This window comes from Alternaria atra (assembly GCF_907166805.1).
Source record: "Alternaria atra isolate CS162 genome assembly, contig: 25, whole genome shotgun sequence".
Classification (NCBI taxonomy): domain Eukaryota; kingdom Fungi; phylum Ascomycota; class Dothideomycetes; order Pleosporales; family Pleosporaceae; genus Alternaria; species Alternaria atra.
The window spans coordinates 520,569-538,871 of NW_025091323.1; the positions used below are offsets into that span (position 1 = coordinate 520,569).

At 49.4% G+C, this 18,303-nt stretch overlaps 6 protein-coding genes across 6 annotated transcripts; 2 read left to right on the forward strand and 4 right to left on the reverse strand.

Annotated features, from left to right (window-relative positions):
- Nucleotides 1–1,260: 1,260 nt before the first annotated feature.
- ALTATR162_LOCUS5169 (uncharacterized protein) lies at nucleotides 1,261–2,990 on the reverse strand (the record flags this gene model as incomplete). The annotated part of the gene is made up of 5 exons (XM_043312787.1): nucleotides 1,261–1,324; nucleotides 1,381–1,392; nucleotides 1,437–2,134; nucleotides 2,187–2,728; nucleotides 2,780–2,990. 5 exons carry the CDS (start codon nucleotides 2,988–2,990, stop codon nucleotides 1,261–1,263), a joined length of 1,527 nt encoding a protein of 508 aa, XP_043168722.1.
- A 525-nt stretch (nucleotides 2,991–3,515) lies between these two features.
- ALTATR162_LOCUS5170 (uncharacterized protein) lies at nucleotides 3,516–4,473 on the forward strand (the record flags this gene model as incomplete). The annotated part of the gene is made up of 3 exons (XM_043312788.1): nucleotides 3,516–3,799; nucleotides 3,852–4,005; nucleotides 4,063–4,473. 3 exons carry the CDS (start codon nucleotides 3,516–3,518, stop codon nucleotides 4,471–4,473), a joined length of 849 nt encoding a protein of 282 aa, XP_043168723.1.
- Nucleotides 4,474–4,978: 505 nt separating this feature from the next.
- On the reverse strand, nucleotides 4,979–6,824 carry ALTATR162_LOCUS5171 (uncharacterized protein; the record flags this gene model as incomplete). The annotated part of the gene is made up of 4 exons (XM_043312789.1): nucleotides 4,979–5,875; nucleotides 5,942–6,396; nucleotides 6,444–6,594; nucleotides 6,645–6,824. 4 exons carry the CDS (start codon nucleotides 6,822–6,824, stop codon nucleotides 4,979–4,981), a joined length of 1,683 nt encoding a protein of 560 aa, XP_043168724.1.
- A 1,513-nt stretch (nucleotides 6,825–8,337) lies between these two features.
- ALTATR162_LOCUS5172 (uncharacterized protein) lies at nucleotides 8,338–9,674 on the reverse strand (the record flags this gene model as incomplete). The annotated part of the gene is made up of 4 exons (XM_043312790.1): nucleotides 8,338–8,729; nucleotides 8,778–8,842; nucleotides 8,893–9,266; nucleotides 9,483–9,674. 4 exons carry the CDS (start codon nucleotides 9,672–9,674, stop codon nucleotides 8,338–8,340), a joined length of 1,023 nt encoding a protein of 340 aa, XP_043168725.1.
- Nucleotides 9,675–11,265: 1,591 nt separating this feature from the next.
- ALTATR162_LOCUS5173 (uncharacterized protein) lies at nucleotides 11,266–12,192 on the forward strand (the record flags this gene model as incomplete). Its single annotated transcript, XM_043312791.1, has 1 exon — nucleotides 11,266–12,192. The coding sequence occupies one exon, from the start codon at nucleotides 11,266–11,268 to the stop codon at nucleotides 12,190–12,192; it is 927 nt and encodes a 308-aa protein (XP_043168726.1).
- A 910-nt stretch (nucleotides 12,193–13,102) lies between these two features.
- On the reverse strand, nucleotides 13,103–18,225 carry ALTATR162_LOCUS5174 (uncharacterized protein; the record flags this gene model as incomplete). The annotated part of the gene is made up of 8 exons (XM_043312792.1): nucleotides 13,103–13,129; nucleotides 13,175–16,390; nucleotides 16,450–16,931; nucleotides 16,985–17,125; nucleotides 17,181–17,502; nucleotides 17,557–17,610; nucleotides 17,656–18,165; nucleotides 18,220–18,225. 8 exons carry the CDS (start codon nucleotides 18,223–18,225, stop codon nucleotides 13,103–13,105), a joined length of 4,758 nt encoding a protein of 1,585 aa, XP_043168727.1.
- Nucleotides 18,226–18,303: the final 78 nt, after the last annotated feature.

The following is an 18,303-nucleotide window of genomic DNA, read 5'->3' on the forward strand; positions in this document are numbered from 1 at the left end:
TGACATATCTCTTCATGAGGGAAATCTACGTACCATAAAATCTTGACACCTATCGATTGGTGGAAATGTCAATCCCAGACAATGCAAGCCAGGGCAGTTGCGTCCGATCACTTCAATATCGCTTGCATGGAAGGCTAGCCACCGTCCGTCTGAGTCAGTCACGCCAATGAAAAGGCTCTCCAGCTCTTCGTGGCGCGCAATGCACTCCGCGTTTGGTAGGAGCTTCGCATCTGGGATTTCCACTCTGAGATGTCTCAGTGAATGCTCGGGGAGACTGCTCAGAACTGCCTCTACGACTCGAAGAGTGGTAGGATTATGTTGCATCCGCATATCCGGCAGTACTATGCTCAGACTGTGTAGGCAATGCCAGGTAGTTGTTGCAGTAGGGAGGTTGCTTAGCACAGCTTCCGAACCTAAGCAATTTGATATCCTCAGCCTTTCCAGTCCCTTCTCTCCGAACCTTCCCCAATCGAACGAGTGAGCTTTTGGGAAGTCCAAGCCTCTGAAAGTTACATCCTCTAGGTGGCATGACATTCCATCGAATGGGGCTGAAGCATCTCTGTCCCACAGGCTCAGTGTCGTATTACTCAACCCCGGATGCGGGTTTTGTTCAGCACATCTCAAGTCGAGCTCCTTGACGGTATGTGTTGCATGCCGCAATATAGTCTTAAGCAGCTCGGCGCAACGCTTTGTTGAGAAGACTTTTGAGCTTGTACGTAGTTTCAAGCGTTTCAAGTGTCGAAAGTGCGCACGCTCTAACAAAGCAAAAAGAGAGGCGTCTGGACAGTATATCGAGAGATTGAGAATCCTTGTCTCCAACCCAAGCAGCTCGGACATGACGTGAGACATGTACTCCGCATCTTCATCGACATGAATGTTGATCGACTGCAGCGCGTCAATCGGAAGATTACTGATAGCGAGTCTGAGACTCGCTGCTTCCGCGGAACTGGAGACAGATGCCAGAGTAATAGACATGTTCCGGACGTACGAAGGGCTCCGGAATATAGCATGCAAGCGATGGTGAGCAAATGCGTGCGCAACTCTAAGCGACGGAAGCCGAATATTGCGATAACGCCGCCGGAGAGAAATGTTGTAAGCGTGTTTGTTGACGATACAGAAGCTTGCAAGGGCTTTAGGAGAGATGAACTGGTTCTACGCGTCAGCCATCATTTACAACTCGATATCTAGCTTCCCACTCGGGTTCCTACCTCAACGATTTCATATTGAAGCTCTAGGGGAAGACGCTCGTATGACACCGCTTTACAATAAGATGCGTAGAACGATGGAGATGATTTGCTCAATGTTATGATAGCTGAACTTTCTTCTAGGTACATGTTAAAATCTTCCGCAGTGCCAAACCATACAACGTTACTCATTTACCTTCTTTTACCACTACGCGAACACCAACACTGTTTTTTCTCGGCTGCATGACATACCAATCTCTCCCAAACTCAACGTCTGTCTCGTCTGTCTCAAACAGCTCAAAGTCGAAGGTTTTTAGCACTGTCGCTAGAGCGAGGTAGAGCTCGGCTCGGCCTAGGTTCTTCCCTACACAGTTTCGAGTTCCTTTGCCAAATGCTACTAAATAACGGTCAAGTTCTCGTGTTTCATCTTTGACCAGCCATCTCTCGGGTAAGAATTGTGAGGGCTCAGGAAACAAGTGGGGGTTCCGATGAATGAAGTATGAAGAAGTGCTCAATGGAGTTCCGGGTGGCACATCAAAGGTACCGATGCGAAGAGTTTCGCTGGTGCAAACGCGAGAGCTACGGGCGACAATGCCACCATGTAAGCGAAGACCCTCTTTTATAACCGCTGATAAGTACGGCAACTGTTCAAGCTGACTGAGCGATGGTCTTTGTGAGACGGTCGTGGTAACTCCATTCACTTCCTCTCTTATCTTGCGCACCAAATCTGGACGACGGAGCAGGTGGAATGTAATGAGAGCGAGGACTTTGGCTGGCGTCTCAGAGGCTGCAATGATCAGAATAGTTGCCTCGTCCGTTAATCGAGCTACAGTCATTTCCTGGGCAGGAAGCTCTTCGTCTTCCATTATGTTGTCGAAGATCGTGCGGTATTGAGCCTTGTCTCCACGAGCACGCCGTTCTATGACCGCGTTGATGAGTTGCGAAACATGCTGTGAAAACGTAAGATACGATTCCGAGTAGATGTGTTGCAAGCGAACTTACTTCCTTCATGTCATTCATCATGGCCAAACTCGGCTCGATGGTTTCGACCAATCTTCTCGGCATGAGCTTGATAAGTTTCGGAATCCAGCCGCAGTGATTGAGTAAAGCAGTCTTGCTCATTATGCCAGTAATGGTAGTGCCCCATTCGCTTGAGAATGTTGGATGTTCCAGTAAATTTGAGGAAACACCGAAGGAATAGGATTCGACGATGTCCATTGTCAAGGCTAGGTATGCGTCCGTAAGGTTGATTGGTTTCTGTGCCTTTTTGTATTGCTCTATCCGACCGCATAGCTTCTCGATCTTCTGATGAATACTGTCTTCCAACTTGGCAACACTTTGCGTGCTGAAGAAATGATCCACGGCTTGTCTCCGTTTCCTGTGTAGTCCGTGCGATACCGTAAAGCCCATGGCTTGAGCCGAATCTCCACTCTTGACTTGCCATGTGTACTTGTCTCTTGCACGATGGCTGGAAGCGTATATATCGTCGTAGCATTGGGGATCGTTTACGTGTAGCTCATGTGGACTGATGCGAACGATGGGACCTGCCTTGAATTTAGCTTCACTGCTCTCATAACAGCTCACTCGTCTTATACCATATATTTTATGAAGCCGCTCAATTTCCCAGATGTACATGCCGCCTCGAACCACATCGAAATAGAATTCATACCAAAGCGTCAAAGCGGCAAGTTTCGGTCCAGGAAATTTGCTCAGTGGACTCCAGATCAAACGCCAGACACCAACGTATCCAACGCAAACCAGCGTGATGGCTGCAGCAAAATTTACTGCATCAGCAAAAGATAACATCTTGACACCTAGCAAGGAATCCGTTCGATATCGCAAAGAAGACTAGAAGCTGGGGATGCCCTATACCCTCCGAATGAACATCTGAAGATTTGAGCATGACCCATGTTGCCTGACTGGTCCTTCGAAACCGGTATCATCTCCGTCGAAGCGCGAATCACTCCCGGTGAACAGAGTAACCCGCTGGTATGGTTCCTACCGCACCTCAATATCTTTAATGTTGTGGCACATTGTTGCGCCGTAACTCGTATATGCAGAATTTAGCCTGAGGGGGTGCGTCTCTGACACCCGCCCCCACGGCTGCAGTCAGCATGCACCCGCGTGGCGTCGCAAAGGGGTACCCTTGCGCAAGTCACCGTCGCCAACTCTGTGTAGGAATTCGCTCGATATGAAAGAAGGTTTTAGAAGTCTAGAGGTTGAAACCATCCGAAGCAAAATTGATCACATTGTTTGTTTTTCCTGTTGCTTGTTACTCTTTCAACGACCTCGTGAATCCCTCAAAACGTACCGCAATTCAAGCAAAGCAACATGCCTCAACTACGATGGCTCGTCACTGGATGCTCGTCCGGACTCGGCGAGACCTTTGTTCGCAGCATACTCGCGCGGGGTGACAAAGTCGTTGCAACTGCGCGCGGAGATCCAGAGCGACTGTCTTCTTTGAAAGAAGCCGGGGCTGAGACTGTCAGCCTAGATGTCACAGCTACCCCAGCGTCTATCCAGGCCACCGTTGCAGATATTCTGGAAAGTGGCCCAATCGATGTACTCGTGAATAACGCTGGCTACATTGAAGCTGGGCTCGCCGAGGAAGCTAGGTATGAGTTTTTTCGTTATCTTAAAATAGTGTACCAGCTCATTGAACCACAGCTACGACAGCCATGTTGCCCAGTTCGAGACGAACTTCTTCGGTGTCCTCAAGGTCACCCAGGCAGTGCTTCCACACTTTCGCGAAAAGAAGTCCGGAACCATCGTGTTCGTTAGCTCTTCCGGTGGTATCGGCGGAGAGCCAGGTGCTGGCCCGGTAGGTTCAGTACCTAGCATATGTTAACATGACCAACATCGCTGATCTTAACTCCAGTATTGCGGGAGTAAATTCGCTCTTGAGGGCTGGTACGACTGTCTGAAGCAAGAGACAGCGCACTTGGGCATCAAGAACATCATCTTCGAGCTTGGCTTCTTCCGCACCAACATCATGCATCCAGACAATGTCAAACTCCGTTCCAATCCCATTGCAGACTACGATGACATTCGCAATGGAGTTGCGCAGTTTGTTCAGAGCATGAACGGCAACCAGCCCGGAGATCCCAAGAAAGCTGTAGAGATCATTCTCGATGTTGTTAGGGAAGAGGGTGTGGCCGAGGGCAAACCTCTTCCTGAACGCTTGCCATTGGGTCCGGACTGCTTGGCTACGATGAGAAAGAAGGCCGTTGGCAATCTTGCGATCTGCAATGAATGGGAAGATGTTATCCGCAGCACCAACATTGATTAGGCAGCAGGACTGCTCCCATGATAGTTGTCTAGATAGGGTTCTTTGATGTACATACAGTCGGACGTCAAAAGTCCTGGACGCCAAAATTGCTAGCGAGAAAATCAACGTTCATTAACTTGCAAACACGAGGTTGTAATTCTATAACAATACAAGCTATCACAACAGTTCTTGTATTTTCTTGAAGCTCTATATCAATACCTTGTCTGTCAGTCGCTTGCTTGTCTGCAGGCCCTGATTTATCGCGGCATGCGTGAGATGAGTCGCTTGATCATAGCCCCAGAAATGCGCCGCCAGCATTCATTCAACAGCTTACAAAAACCGTCACATTCTTCCTCAGCTTTGCTATAGTTGTCTTACTGGGAATAGAAGTAATACATACGCTTTTTAAGGTACCACCGGAGGCTCTCGAATGAGAAGTATCGCAAACACAAAGAACTGAGCATGGTAGCTATATAACTGTCTGAACTTGGAACGACCCTGAGGTGATAACATCTCAACTAAGAAATCAGCGAGGGCGAAACTGCACCATCGGACCTTCATGATGCGACACGAATCGGTCCCACGTTTGAAACTCCCCTTTCCTGTTCCGATCCTCTCCCAGTGCCTTGGATCCTTCACCAACTGTTGATCCCGGCTCAATGCGCATCTCGTACATGAAGATCAACTTTGCGAGGATAGTCATCATCTCCTGATAGGCCAAGTTTTTACCCAAGCAGTTTGCCCGTCCCACACTAAAAGGCGCATACGCAGAATGAGCGAGTTGAACATCTTGAGGCGTTACTCCTCCTTCATGGTCTGATGCCAGAAGCCAACGCGTAGGACGGAATTGAAATGGTTCAGGAAAGTAAAGCTCGTTGTGGTGGATGGCATAGTTGCCAACGCCGATGTCAGTGCCGGGTGGGAAGTATGTGCCATCGACTGTCATTCCTGGTCGCATGACCTCACGAAGGAGAATGCCGCCGACGCCTGGAGAAAGACGCATTGCTTCGGTAATGCAAGCGTGGAGGTAATGACATTGCGCTAACTGCTCGCCGCCATGAATGTCCTCGATCTGAGAGAAACTAGCCAAAACCTCGGCTTGAAGTCGCTCGTAGCAATGCTCGTTATGAAGAAGGTAAAAAATGGTTGCGCTGATTGCTGAGCCCGTAGTATCTGATCCAGCAATGATGAAAAGGCCAGCTTCTGCAATCAGCTCTTCTCTGGTCAGGCTTCGGTTGGTTTCGGTGTCGTGAGCAGCCAGCAGTGATCCGAAAATATCGCGCTCCTGTATCTTTTCGCCTTGTTCTATACGGAAGTTCGTTTGGTCGGCGGTCAGCCTCTGGTACTTGTATGTGCCCTCAGTGGCTCCGCGGAAGAATATCTTGTCTAGTTTAAGGCTCAAAATTCCTGGCATGTGTCCCATCTGGTTTAGTGTCAGCCGAAAACTCTAAGTACATGAGCTTGCAGGTGCTTTCGGGCCGCCACTCACCATATTCAGACCACCAACGCCTTGGTTCAAGATCTGCAGTACGTCTCGATTCTCGTCGCTAGTGAGCATGTTCCAGTTGCGATGAAAGGTTATGTCACCCATTATATCGTTGACCAGCCAGCCGCACCACGAGCTCATGTTGCGCGCAGAATTCCATTTCTTGGTTTTGTCACTTGGATCATCCAGCATCTTGTCACAGAAGACGCTAACATTCCTCATAACGCCCGGCTCCATCTGTTTGAGAGCATTCTTAGTCAAAGCTTCCGCAGCGATACGACGTTTGAACGCATGCTCTTTGTGGTCGATGGTTGTCATTACCATCTGAGTTTTGAAGAAATGGCTGAACACAGTGAAGAATTGGCTTTTCTGACAGTTTGCGCGCACATGATAGATGTCGCGCAAGGCCGTGTTCGAGTTCATCGCTATGCGATGTGGTCCATATCGTACGATCGGGCCTATATATGTAAGTTCGTGGGCTTCTGAACAGCAAGAGGGTATATACCGTATTTGCAGTGCAGTTTATAGAAGTCAATGTGTCGGTCTTCAAGAAGGCAATGATATACGGAGTACCAGTCCGTGAACTTAGCAAGGAAAGGTCCTGGATGTTGCGCCAATGGATGGAACCAGATCCGGTAAACAACGATGGTCAAGGTCTGCTGTGAGTTAGCAATTATTCATTAACCGGTCACAGATTGAGATGTACATAGAACACAAACTCTATTGCCAGTAGAGATAAAGCGAACACAGCTTCCGAAAACATACTTGGGCTTTTTCCGCGTCGATAAAGAAGAGTGCCAACGAAACCCAACGAGAGCAACCATGTCAGACCGCCCGGGAGTTTGTGTCTGTTCAGTTCCTTGTAGTAGGTCGGAGACGACGACATAATCGCTTTTGGGATTGGAATCTTCCTAATGGGGTGTGCGTTGAAATATTTGGTGTGAGAACTGTCACAATGGAACAACCTTAGGACTATAATAAAGAGTGTGACTGTGTGGGGGCCATCCTGTTCCCAAGCCCATCATTAGATAAGCGCTGGAGGTTGCCTCAGAACCACTGTTACGACTCGGATGGATGATTTGCTGTAGCACATGCAAATCGGACAACCTCGAGCCGACAAGCAAGGCGATCATGTGTTGATGTGACGTAAGGCAACAAACTCCCTTTCATAAAGTGGTCGAAACTGTGCCGAACTCTTAGCAAGCATCGAAATCGATGAATGCAAGGCAAATTCGAACGGCGTAAGCCTGGAACAGATTACTATTGGATACAACTTCACCACCTTATGATCAGGCGATTATTCTTGGAGCGTAGGCATCAATACAAATGCTTGTAGGATAGGCAGTGAGATGATGTAAGCTCGGACATGGTTGAGATTGGGTGTGGCTTAGCTGCGCTGTAATTTGTCGGGTGCTGCTCGGAGCGCAAGCGCCAATAATTATGCCTGCGAGGTATTGATGTAGTCAGACGGCGTTGATCATGAAACAGCTTGAGAGCAAGGCAGTTTATACCGAAGTACTGGGTGATATTGACAGGGGTAATATATCCAATCCTTCCAGGGCGGATGTCATCTTCCGCACTCGATTGGGTTTTCGGACTCCGAAAGAATTACGCGCAGCTTGCAATCAGGATGTTGCAAAGTCAACACGGATGGAGCGGCAATTCCTTTCCACGCGTACCGGCGGCGCCACCCGTAAGGATCTTAGATCGCGGCTCCAAAGAGGTCAACGATAGCTTTAACTCCCGTGTGCATTATACGAGCTCATATATGAGAGTGTGATGATGTGACGGTCAAAATAGCATCTATTCAAGGAAGTGGAAGCTGGATCTTTTGCTCCGCCCCAATTGATGAGCTGGCTTTACGTATCAAAGGTATTGGCCATGGAGGATTGGCGTTGTACAATTTTGCATTGACCCAAACAAGGACGCCTCAAGAAGCGCCAACCGTTCCTACATTGCTGCTGCAGCTGTTCCTACCAGACCACTGGTATCGGTAGAATACGAGCGGGCGAGTACGACTCGTTGCTCGAGGGATAATCGTATACTCACAGTAGAACGAACGACGGTGAGCCTACTACCGATGGTATTCACGCCAGACACCAGGATGTAGTAGAGGACATGATCAAGAGGGGCTTGCTCGTGGGAGTTATACACAAAGCAAATTCCCGTGGAAGTTCAAACCTCCAAATAACTTGCAGATCCTCAGATGACCTTATTGGTTGGTGTGGAATTACCAAGAAGGACGTATGGCGAGGAAGAAGGACTGTTGGTAGAGAGGATGCCATCCCATAGTGGAGAACATTCAACATCAGGTTGACCATATATATCGTGTATCTACTTCCAATCGTCGAACCCCAAGCCTTGCGCTGTCTGTTTCACATGGAACATTCTCCAACTACCTAAGTACTCTGAGAAGTGAATGAGTGAGTGACGAGGATGTTTTTCTTGGAAGCATGGGATTGCGGCCATTCATTGTCCGGGGCCGTTTCGATCCTAGCTTCAAAGTCGTTATTCCGTCTAAGCTCGTTGTAGAGACGGGCGTCGTGGCTGTCATCCGATGTTACGCTGATATTACTCCGTTTGCTGTTGAGCAGACGACGAAGCGGCACAGTGATTCCTCCGGATCTGCTCCACGCGCCGTTCGTCGCCTTCGTCGGTTGTGGCACAGTGTTCTCTGCGGCTACTCCATGGCGGATCTTGTTCACCAATGGTCGCCACGTGGGGACACATGCTGCAATGATCGCGCTGCAACATTCTAGGCCGGATATGGTTGAAGGCCACACGAAGTCCCCTGTTTTCGCTCATTAGCTTTGTGGCATCGAAGAATGGAAGAACTTACATGTCGGGTCCACAGTGGCTACGTGCTGCGCGTAGAATAGTCTGACAATGCTGATTATGCAAACACTACAACATTTAGGTTTCTTGCTTGAGTGTAGGGATGTGATGAAACTTACAGTCCTCCAATCAGAAACATGAATGTCAAAGCCCACTTTCTATGCGACGACACTTGAAGAGACCAGAGGGGAAATATGGGAAGACCCAGCATGATGAAATCCGTGACGATGTTGATCACGCCGCAGGCAACGATCATGGCGACGTAGTTGATGCACTTTGGAACCACACCAGGCGTCCATTTGGAGTGAATTGGAACACACTGGAAGATCGTGCCGAACATTTGAGGCACTGAGTAAGCGATGATAAAAGCCCCAAGCCCGTATATCGACAGTTTGAACCAGCGGAACGGGAAAATACGATTGTACAGCGCAAGGATAGAGATCTTTGTCGTCATGATGGAGACGTTGTAGAACGTTTCAGCGACCAATGCCCACTGTTCACTCGTTAGCCTTGTAAAGACGATATAGACCCTCTACGGTGTTTGTTGACTTGCCTGCGCAAAGGGCTTCACCTCTGTGAGGTAGGGTACAACGTGTCGACCTATGCCATAATGAACCAATACAAATAGTGAAGCAGTGTAGATGATGGTGAATAGCTTAAATGAGAATATTAGCTCACGGAACTCCAAATCCCTTAGAAGTGAACTCACCAAGGATGCGCAAATAGTGTAGTCGTCTAACCCGAGCCTTACACCAGCTAACGTCCGGGAGACGAAACGGAGCACCACCGCCAGAATTGCCAGACCGATGATGATAGCATTTGCAGCGATGTAGTTTGGTCTGCGGTCGTCGTCTTGGTGCATGAGCATATACTCGATGTCCGCCTGAGTAGGTGCAGCCATTGTGAATGGGAGAGATGTCAGAGTGCGATGACAACACCGAAGGATAGCGATTGGATGTGCCGTATGTTTAGGAAACAAATACTCTGAAAAATCGTTTCCCAGTCCTAAGCATTATTGGTAATGTGATAGACTTGCACAGCGCCCAAGATATGAATGGATCCTTTGGAAGGGCGTCAAATCGTGGCGGTGATGGAGGGTTCCTCGCCCACTCGAGATAGCGAAGTTTAAACCTCAACATAGAGCACTCAAATGCATGGGCACTTTCGGTTAAATTCCGCATCCATGTCCTGTTGCAACAGCTGCACTGACGCCTCAAAAGATGCCTGCATCGGACTCGGGTTTTGTGTACCCACACTTCTCGAAGAAGGTCTCGAACCGTTTCCGAAGTTTTGGTAGAGGGCTTGATTATCTCGGCGCAGCACTGGCAGCTGAGTGGATTATCTACTGTGATTCGTTATCGCGTCAGCTTCGAGCATAGGGAGATTTGCCGGTCTTAGCGAAGCCACCTGAGAAAGACGCATGTATCCATGCTGCATACAGGCAGCGTTCGAATAAGCCCCGAAGATTGATTAAACCCATATGCGAGTGTGGCTTCAGGTAGAGGTACTGCAAGCAAGATTCCCAGACCTGTGCAAACTGTAACGATTGGTGGATGCTGGAGTTATGCGTATATCCCTTGCGAACAAAGGATTGAGCCTCCAGAACGCCTCGTTGTGCCATTACCATAGGTATCGACCCCGACCCTCAAGTGCTCATTGTATCGCTCAAGAGTCTCGAAATGGGCGTCTTCGATTATCAAGTCGCGATCTTTGGACTTACTGCGTACGCAACATATGTAAGAGTGTAGACTACGTGCGATGTCTCTTCAAAGCGCTAACTGACGGCACAGTACATCGCGAGTGCATTGTATTGCATGCTCCTCCATCCTCTGGCGAAGTATCCTGGGCCGATTGTTGCTCGTTTCTCTGGATGGCCTTCATTCTGGCACACCGCAAGCGGAGACCGCCACATCTGGTTATGGCAACTGCATCAAACATATGGTCAATTACCCATGTCCTAGAGGATCGATGGCGGCTTACATGAGACTAGGTCCAATCGTTCGATATCGCCATGATAGCGTAGTCATCACAACTCCAGAGGCGCTGCGCACAATCTACGATTCGCGAGCGAATGTTCAAAAGGCCAATTCGTATCGCGTCTGGCCCAAGATTGCTGCGTCTCCGAACACATTCTCTTGCGTCGATAAATTGAAGCATGCACGACGTCGGCGAATTCTTAATGCTGCGATATCTGATAGAGCAATCAAGTCAGCCCAAAAATACGTCATCGAGCACGTAGATCGCTGGCTGGCGCTGTTGAGTGATGACAAGCCTCAGTGGAGTGAGTCAAGGAATATATCGACGTGGTGCGATAGTTTGCAATTCGACATCATGGCAGAGCTGTGCTACGGAAAGTCTTTCGCCACGAAAGAGCCTGGCAAGAACACTCTCAGGAGCATCCCTCACGACATCGCTGAGTTCATGTGGCTGAACTTCAGGGCAAGTTGATTGTTCCTGCGTCTGAGTACTCTGGATTAACCGCGCTCTAGATCATGCACTCTCCTTTCGTAAATGTGTGGATTTGGTTGAAGCCCAGAGGTTTAGACAAGGCTTTTGGCGAACTGATGCCGAAGAACATCAAACATTATGTCCAGTTCGTAGCAAAGGGTGTAATTGAGCGCTTGGAGCAAGAGGAAAACACGGAGACCTTAGGAGAGGAAAGTACTCGGAAGGACATGCTCCATTATCTTTTCCATGCTGTGGACCCTGAGACAGGTCATCGAGGATATTCACAAACGGATCTTGTGGAGGAGGCCGACATGCTGACCGTCGCAGCAACCGACACCACCGCAGCAACGATTGCAGCCGCCTTATTCTATATTGTCCGCAACCCACTGGCGTATAGCAAGCTGAGGGACGAGATACGAAGCACGTTCCAGTCAATGAAAGACATCAAGCTTGGTCCTCAGCTGAAGAGCTGCAAATATTTGCACGCAGTTATCAACGAGACAATGCGCATGAGTCCTGCTGGTGCCAACGAGTTCCCGCGCGAAGTTCTGGATGGAGGCATCCGGGTCGAAGCAGAGTATCTCCCTCGTGGCGTCAACATTGGCTGCGCCTTCTGGGCCCTGTTCCATGATGCGAACATATACAAAGATCCGTTCGTGTTCCAACCAGAGAGGTGGACGGTCGGAAATGGGATCACAGAGGAGGATGTCGCAGTCGCCGAGAGAGCGTTTGCTCCGTTCTCATTAGGTGTACGCGGCTGTCCTGGCAAGGGTCTTGCGCTCATGGAGATGAGCATTGTCCTTGCTCGCTTGTTCTACGGTTACGAATTTAGACTTGCACCCAATGACAAAACAGGTGAGGGCAACGTTGAAATGAAATGGGGAAGGAGGAACAGTGGCCAGTACCAGACTCGAGATGCATTCGTGCCACTCAGAGATGGTCCGTATGTACAATTCGCTACGAGAGCTTAAAGCGATCCTGTAGTCGTAAGATTAGCTATCATTGTGCAACTTAGACTACATATCTACTATCTGCGATAATTTCTGTTCTCTAGGAAAAATCGCGCTGTGTTCCATAGAACTCTAGTGCACGCGTTCGTTCTATGGCAGGCTTTGCCTAAGGTGAGCTTTAGACGAGCCCCACCCATGAGTGCCGGGAATGAGGCGACGGCTGATTGGTCGTGACGCTAAGTGAGGAGCTACGCATCATTGCGCCTTAGCGCAGGGCGTGAGTGACTGTTTGTACGGTGCTGTGTGCCAATAGCACACTTCGCACAGCTTCTTCCGCTTGCTGCATCAGGCTCTAGGTCTCCAGTAGCGCAATTTTTGCATCTGCCACTCTCGAGATGCGTGGAACAGAGGGGCTGTGCCTCCGCGAGCGAGTTCGAGGATACTCCACTGACAGGAACAGACAACAGGCCACTAACCTCCGCGACAGCAGTGCAGGCTCACTTGTAGCTCCACAACCTCATGACTCTTTCCCCGGACGCATCTTAGAGTAGTAGGAGAGCAACACCGCTCCGAGCTATGCTATCGCAGCACATCGCGCTCACGGTGCTGTACGTCTTCCGGAGCTGCTTGAGCTCTGTACAGGCGACTGCTGGGCATATGCCGCTACTCTATCAGTCGCAGTACGAATTGAAGACACCAGTGTACTGGGTCCTGACAACATGGCACAGTAACACGCCCCACCACTCCTACCCTCCATCGCTTCCACGCTCCTGTTCGCTCTCGCGTTCGCTACCCACAATAGTTGCTACATAAGGGATGGAGCCGAAGACACCTGTTCACGGCCCTGTCCAGGGTCAAACATTTGTTGCTACCTCAATCGAAACGATGGCTACACATGCGACGTATGCGTTCAAGGCGCCTGTTACAGCTACTACTGGACAGGGCAGTACTTCGATTTCTTGGAGGATATTAAATGACTAACTCATGCATGAAGTCTACGCACCTGAAACTTCAACCCTCCTTTGATCACCACGACTTTGTCATACATACAGAATGCGAAATCTCCATCGGAAGTTTGGACTGGATGTACACCACTATTTACATCGCTGTTTAGGGAGTTGTACTCTTCAGGAACGAAAAAGTGTTCCAAGTACTGTCCCGCCTCAAGCTCCATTAAGTCGGCGGAGCATACCCACGATGATCGATGCAGGAACATTACACGCTTGCTTGCTCCACTAGCGCCAAGAAACTGAGTGCATAAATCCGTCGGTATGGGGGTGATTGTGGCATCGGATGCCGGGGCAATCCAGTGTGGAAGCGTGAGCACAGAGCTCGACACGATATGTGATTGCGCATGCTGTATCTCGACGACGACGGAAAACGTTCCTGGTAGACTCGTGATCGACTTGATATTAGCCTCTGCGAAAACATTTGACGTCCCACAAATTATTCTTGAAGCCGCAGAGAAGTCTCGGATTGGGTAAGCCGTCAACGTTCCATTAGCTAAGAGGAGAAAATGGTCGCGATAGTCCTGTTCCGTAGCAACAAACCATTTACTGGCGGTTCGATCGTAAACCAAAGAATTCTGTATCCCGATACAGACCCTCTCTTCGATACTGTATACATAGTCTGAACTGATGGTTGACACTAGTAGGTACATCCCAGAAACATCAAACACGAGTTGTGTGACCGGAGAGCTCAATTTCGTGTCGATCAAAGAGTCCTCTATCTGCAATGATCTGGACTTTACGGAATCGAAGTACCGAACTTGTAAGTTCGCATGTATATCTGCAGAAGCGATAACGTTATGCCTGCTTGAGGCAAGGCACCGGATGATGTTTCCACTGTGCGTGTAAAGAGTCGAAGGCTGGTGGCCGCCGCTGGACTGGTATATTATCACGTCTCCATTGTGATTGCCAGCAAAGAAGATCGGCCACAGTGGATGCGCGATCAGAGTCCTGATCTTTGATGCCTGGAACTTTTCAAACTGACCTTCGGTTACCGGGAGAACAGGACTTTGATCACTGAAGCTAGCCTCTTCCTCTATTGTCCGCCTTACTAGTGCGGAAGGCGCCCACACCTTGAGCTCATGGTCTACCACATGGAAAAGGCCAAGACCGTCGGGCGTAAAATGCAATAGACTGAAGGAGTTATTCGGAGTTAGGACATGATAGAGTAGCGTAAGCGACTCAAAATCCCATATTCGCAAGTGACCCCGGATGTCCACAGAGGCAAATGTGCGACCGTCAGGCGAGCAGGTGATCGAGTTGAGGATGACATGACTTTCGGCCTCCGCGCTCTCTATCAACTGTCCAGACCATGAGTCATACAGAGCAAGGTGAGATTCGTTATATGCGACAAGTAGAAGACCTACGTCCGGATTTGGGTTGAAGAGAATCTGTTCGGCAGCTCGATTGTTCTGATCAATCGCCCATCCAATGAGATCGCCGCCGTTGCAATCAAAGATACAAACGGGACTGTTTCGATAGGCCAGAGCAAGCAACTCAAATCCTGGCGATAGTGATGCAGCAGAGGGCGCTTTTCCGACGCTAGCCTCAGGGAAAGTGTCTGATGCAGGGGCGCGATACGTGTAGGTCTGCTCGTGTATAAGCGCGCCGGTGTCGATGTCCCAGTGATAGGAGCGGCCCTGTGGGGTGATCCCTATCAAAGTGTCCTGTGAAGATTCCAGAAGTATGCAGCGATGTCGAACTCGTACCTTCCATCGCATGGTACCATTGGTGTCCCACAGACCAAGGAACTTTCGACCAGACGCTGCCACGAAAGACCCTGACATATCAAAGTGAATTTTTTCTACTGGGAAGGTGGTGACAATAGTCATCTCTTTCTGGTAGCTTCGGGAGTTGTACATGTGGAGAGCGCCAGACTCCATGCCAACAGCAATAAGACTGTTGTCACATCCCACCGCAGCCGCCGTTTCCTCCTCGAAGCGGATGCTCGCGACACAATCGCTCCAGTCTGACCGACAATATCCTGATAGAGTCAACCCATCAGTTGGCTTGCCAAACTGTTGAAACATCGCGGACTGTGTTGGACAAAGCGGAGGAATAAGGAAGTACACCGAGTTAGGACTCCTAACTAGAGCACGACTGAAGCTTGAGACAATCCGAGTAAGATCGGTAGCCCATGCGGCGATAGTACTGACGTAACAGTTCAGCGGTGAGTGATATTTTGCCCTTCGACCTAGATATGCTTTGAGGTTCTTGGCCGTTCGGAATAAGCGATATGCTTCCTTCTCAACCATGATCTTTTCGATCCATGTTAGAACAGTTAATGTCAAGAACTTGTGCAGTGCCAGAAGAAGCTGATCACTTTCAGTTGATGCATCGACTACATGTTCCGAAAATTGCGTAATGGCATAGTCTGCCAACACGGACGTTGATGGTTTAATTCGCTTCTGGAGCAGCATGCGTCGATGTCGAGGTGGTTGCATGTCCGGTCCAGTAAGAAGGCGAAGACAAGTCAACGCAATTTTCTCGTGTCCACAAGTCTTCGACACCTGGAACTCTCCTGCTTCTTGAGACAGGATAAACTCTCTGGCTGTGGCATGCACCGGTTGTACCAAGTTAGTGTGGACGTCGACGGTCACGAGCTGCCCACAGAGACCCTCGATAGCAGACTTAGCACTAGGCAGATGAACGCCGATGTCGAGCTGTAAAGCATGGGATAGTTCGGAGACAGACAGCGGTCGCGTGGCCAACATTACCCATAAAAGTATTGCTTTGGCGACGTGCTGCTCCCTCTTTTTCTGGCTCATTTCTGCCACCGCTCGAGCATAGTATTGCAACATACCCTCCGGTATCCCTTGGAGTACTTGCTTTATGCTGTCATACCCATAGACACCCTCGAGCTCGTCCATGACCAATCGAACCCACAAAAAGGAGGTTCCCGACTTGGCTAATATCTGCTGAGCGAGATCTTCACGCTCGTTGTCCTCGTCAACGGGTAGATCAGCGATTCTACTGCGTATATACAAGTTGATGTCATTAGTTGTGTCGTTGACAGGAATTTCAACTACTGCAACTTCGCAATTGTCCAATGTGCGAAGCAGTCGAGGCATGTCGGGTAGTCTGCGACTAGTCAGGAGTATTCTGAGAGGAAATCGAGACTGAGCGCTTTTCAGAAGAGTGACGAGCTCGGAATATCTGACGCATTCGTCAACTGCATCAATCACCCAAAACTGGGGTGAAGAAATGAACACCTAGTCCACCAACGTCAGTCACGTCGGTTCAAGGAAGCGTGGATAGGTGGAAAGCATACTTGAAAGATACCTCCAAGGAATATCTTGTGCCAGATGGCGTGTGCACCATCTTGGTCGAATGACGGGGCATTGACGTGGATTTCGGCGAGCTTTCCTCGTATCTCTTTATTAGCATTTGCCATTTGGAGCGCGAGCGATTGTAGTAGGCCTGCTAGTGACTGTGTCGATTTCTTCCCAAAGTGAAAGAAATGCGATGCATGTGAAAGGCGGAAATACGTAAGTTGTGAAATGACATGCGTCGCGAGTACTGTCTTCCCAGCTCCGGGCTGTGCTTGCACCCAGAAGATTGACGGACGATGCATCCGCGCCGTTTCGTCTCTATACTCAACTCCGATCCAAGTTCGAAAGTCTTCCCTGTCCTCAATCCACTGACAGGATCCTTCGAGCTTGTCATGATGTTCCTCTGGCACATACCGAACACGAAGAAGATCTTCAACGTCTCGCATTTGGTCTCTTGTTGACCGGTCGTTTGTTGTAGTAACTATCGATACATATCAGCTTGGTACAGGACACCGATTCTCTTAGCATCCTTACCGTTGCGTATAAGATCTTCGACCGCAGTCGCGAGGGCGTTCCTCAGAATGATGTAGTTGGAGTCTTGTCTAGTTCGAAATTTGCAGATTTCTCGATGGTTCGCGCGTAGGTATTGGATATGCTCATTCCCAGGGTATAGGCCTGCATACATTAGTCACTCGATGGCCCTTCTACCAATAATGGGCATGTGCGGTACCTAAGACCGCCGAAGCTTTCTCAACGATCAATCCAGACGATCCACCAATAGTCGGCAAAGTCTCACAGAATGAGTATACCATTAAGTCTTTTGCATGCCTTGCAAAATCGCTATTAATGAGCTGCGTCGAGGCAGATCCCGTAGTGATATCCTGAATATACTCTCTCGATGAGGTGAGCCCGGTCACTCCGCAATACTTCAGGACGTTATTCAGTACCGCTGCGTAATCTGAGCCTCGATGCGGTGTCGCGAGGAAGAAGATGCACCGGATCCGGTGGGCTAATTCAGGATGTTTCTGATCATTCTGGGCGAGAATGTACGCCTAAAAAGCACGCAAGGTCAACACTGATCATCAAGATCTCCATTTCAGACTCACCTTCTTGATAACGAGACCACCCATTGAATGTCCAACCAGTATAATTGGGCTGTTCTGATCTAGTTAGCAAGTCCAAGAATGAACATAGCACCACCTAACCTTTGAATTGCGCCTTAGCAAAGGTGACGTGCGAAGTTCCTCGTATAAGGACTGCCCAAAATCATTCACATTGAGTATACTGGGTTTCGTGCTGCCCCAATCGCTGTCGTACCCGAAACTGTGTATAGACGTATTGGCGAATTCGGCCTCTTCTGCGAGCCAGTATCGAGGCCAGAAGAGCTGCTCATCCTCCCCAAAACGCCATGTCTTGATAGAACCACCGCGCAGGCCGTGCACGAAGACAAGGTCTATCAGAGGTTCCGGTGCACAGAACAAAGATCTCAAACCGAGCGGCCCCGTTGTTCCATCTTTGTCGCTTGCTTGTGGTCGTGTAAATCTAAAACCGCGGTTAAAGAAGGAGGCTCCTTTACGAACGCCGCCCGCTGACGATTCTTGGTGTCCAAACGTTGGCGTCTGCTCCGTGGGCGACAGTGTAGGAGCCTCAGAGAGGGACGAAGGGAACACATCTGCCCCAACGTACTCAGAGCGCTGACGGGTCGGAAGGTCATACTATAGGGAATATCAATCAGCCGATAGTCCCATTACTGACATCAAAAAACTCACTGCCATCGCTGCATAATGGCCATGCTACTACTGCGGCACCCAAAAGACCTTCTTGGGTGTACCAACAAAGGAGTCCGAGTCAAT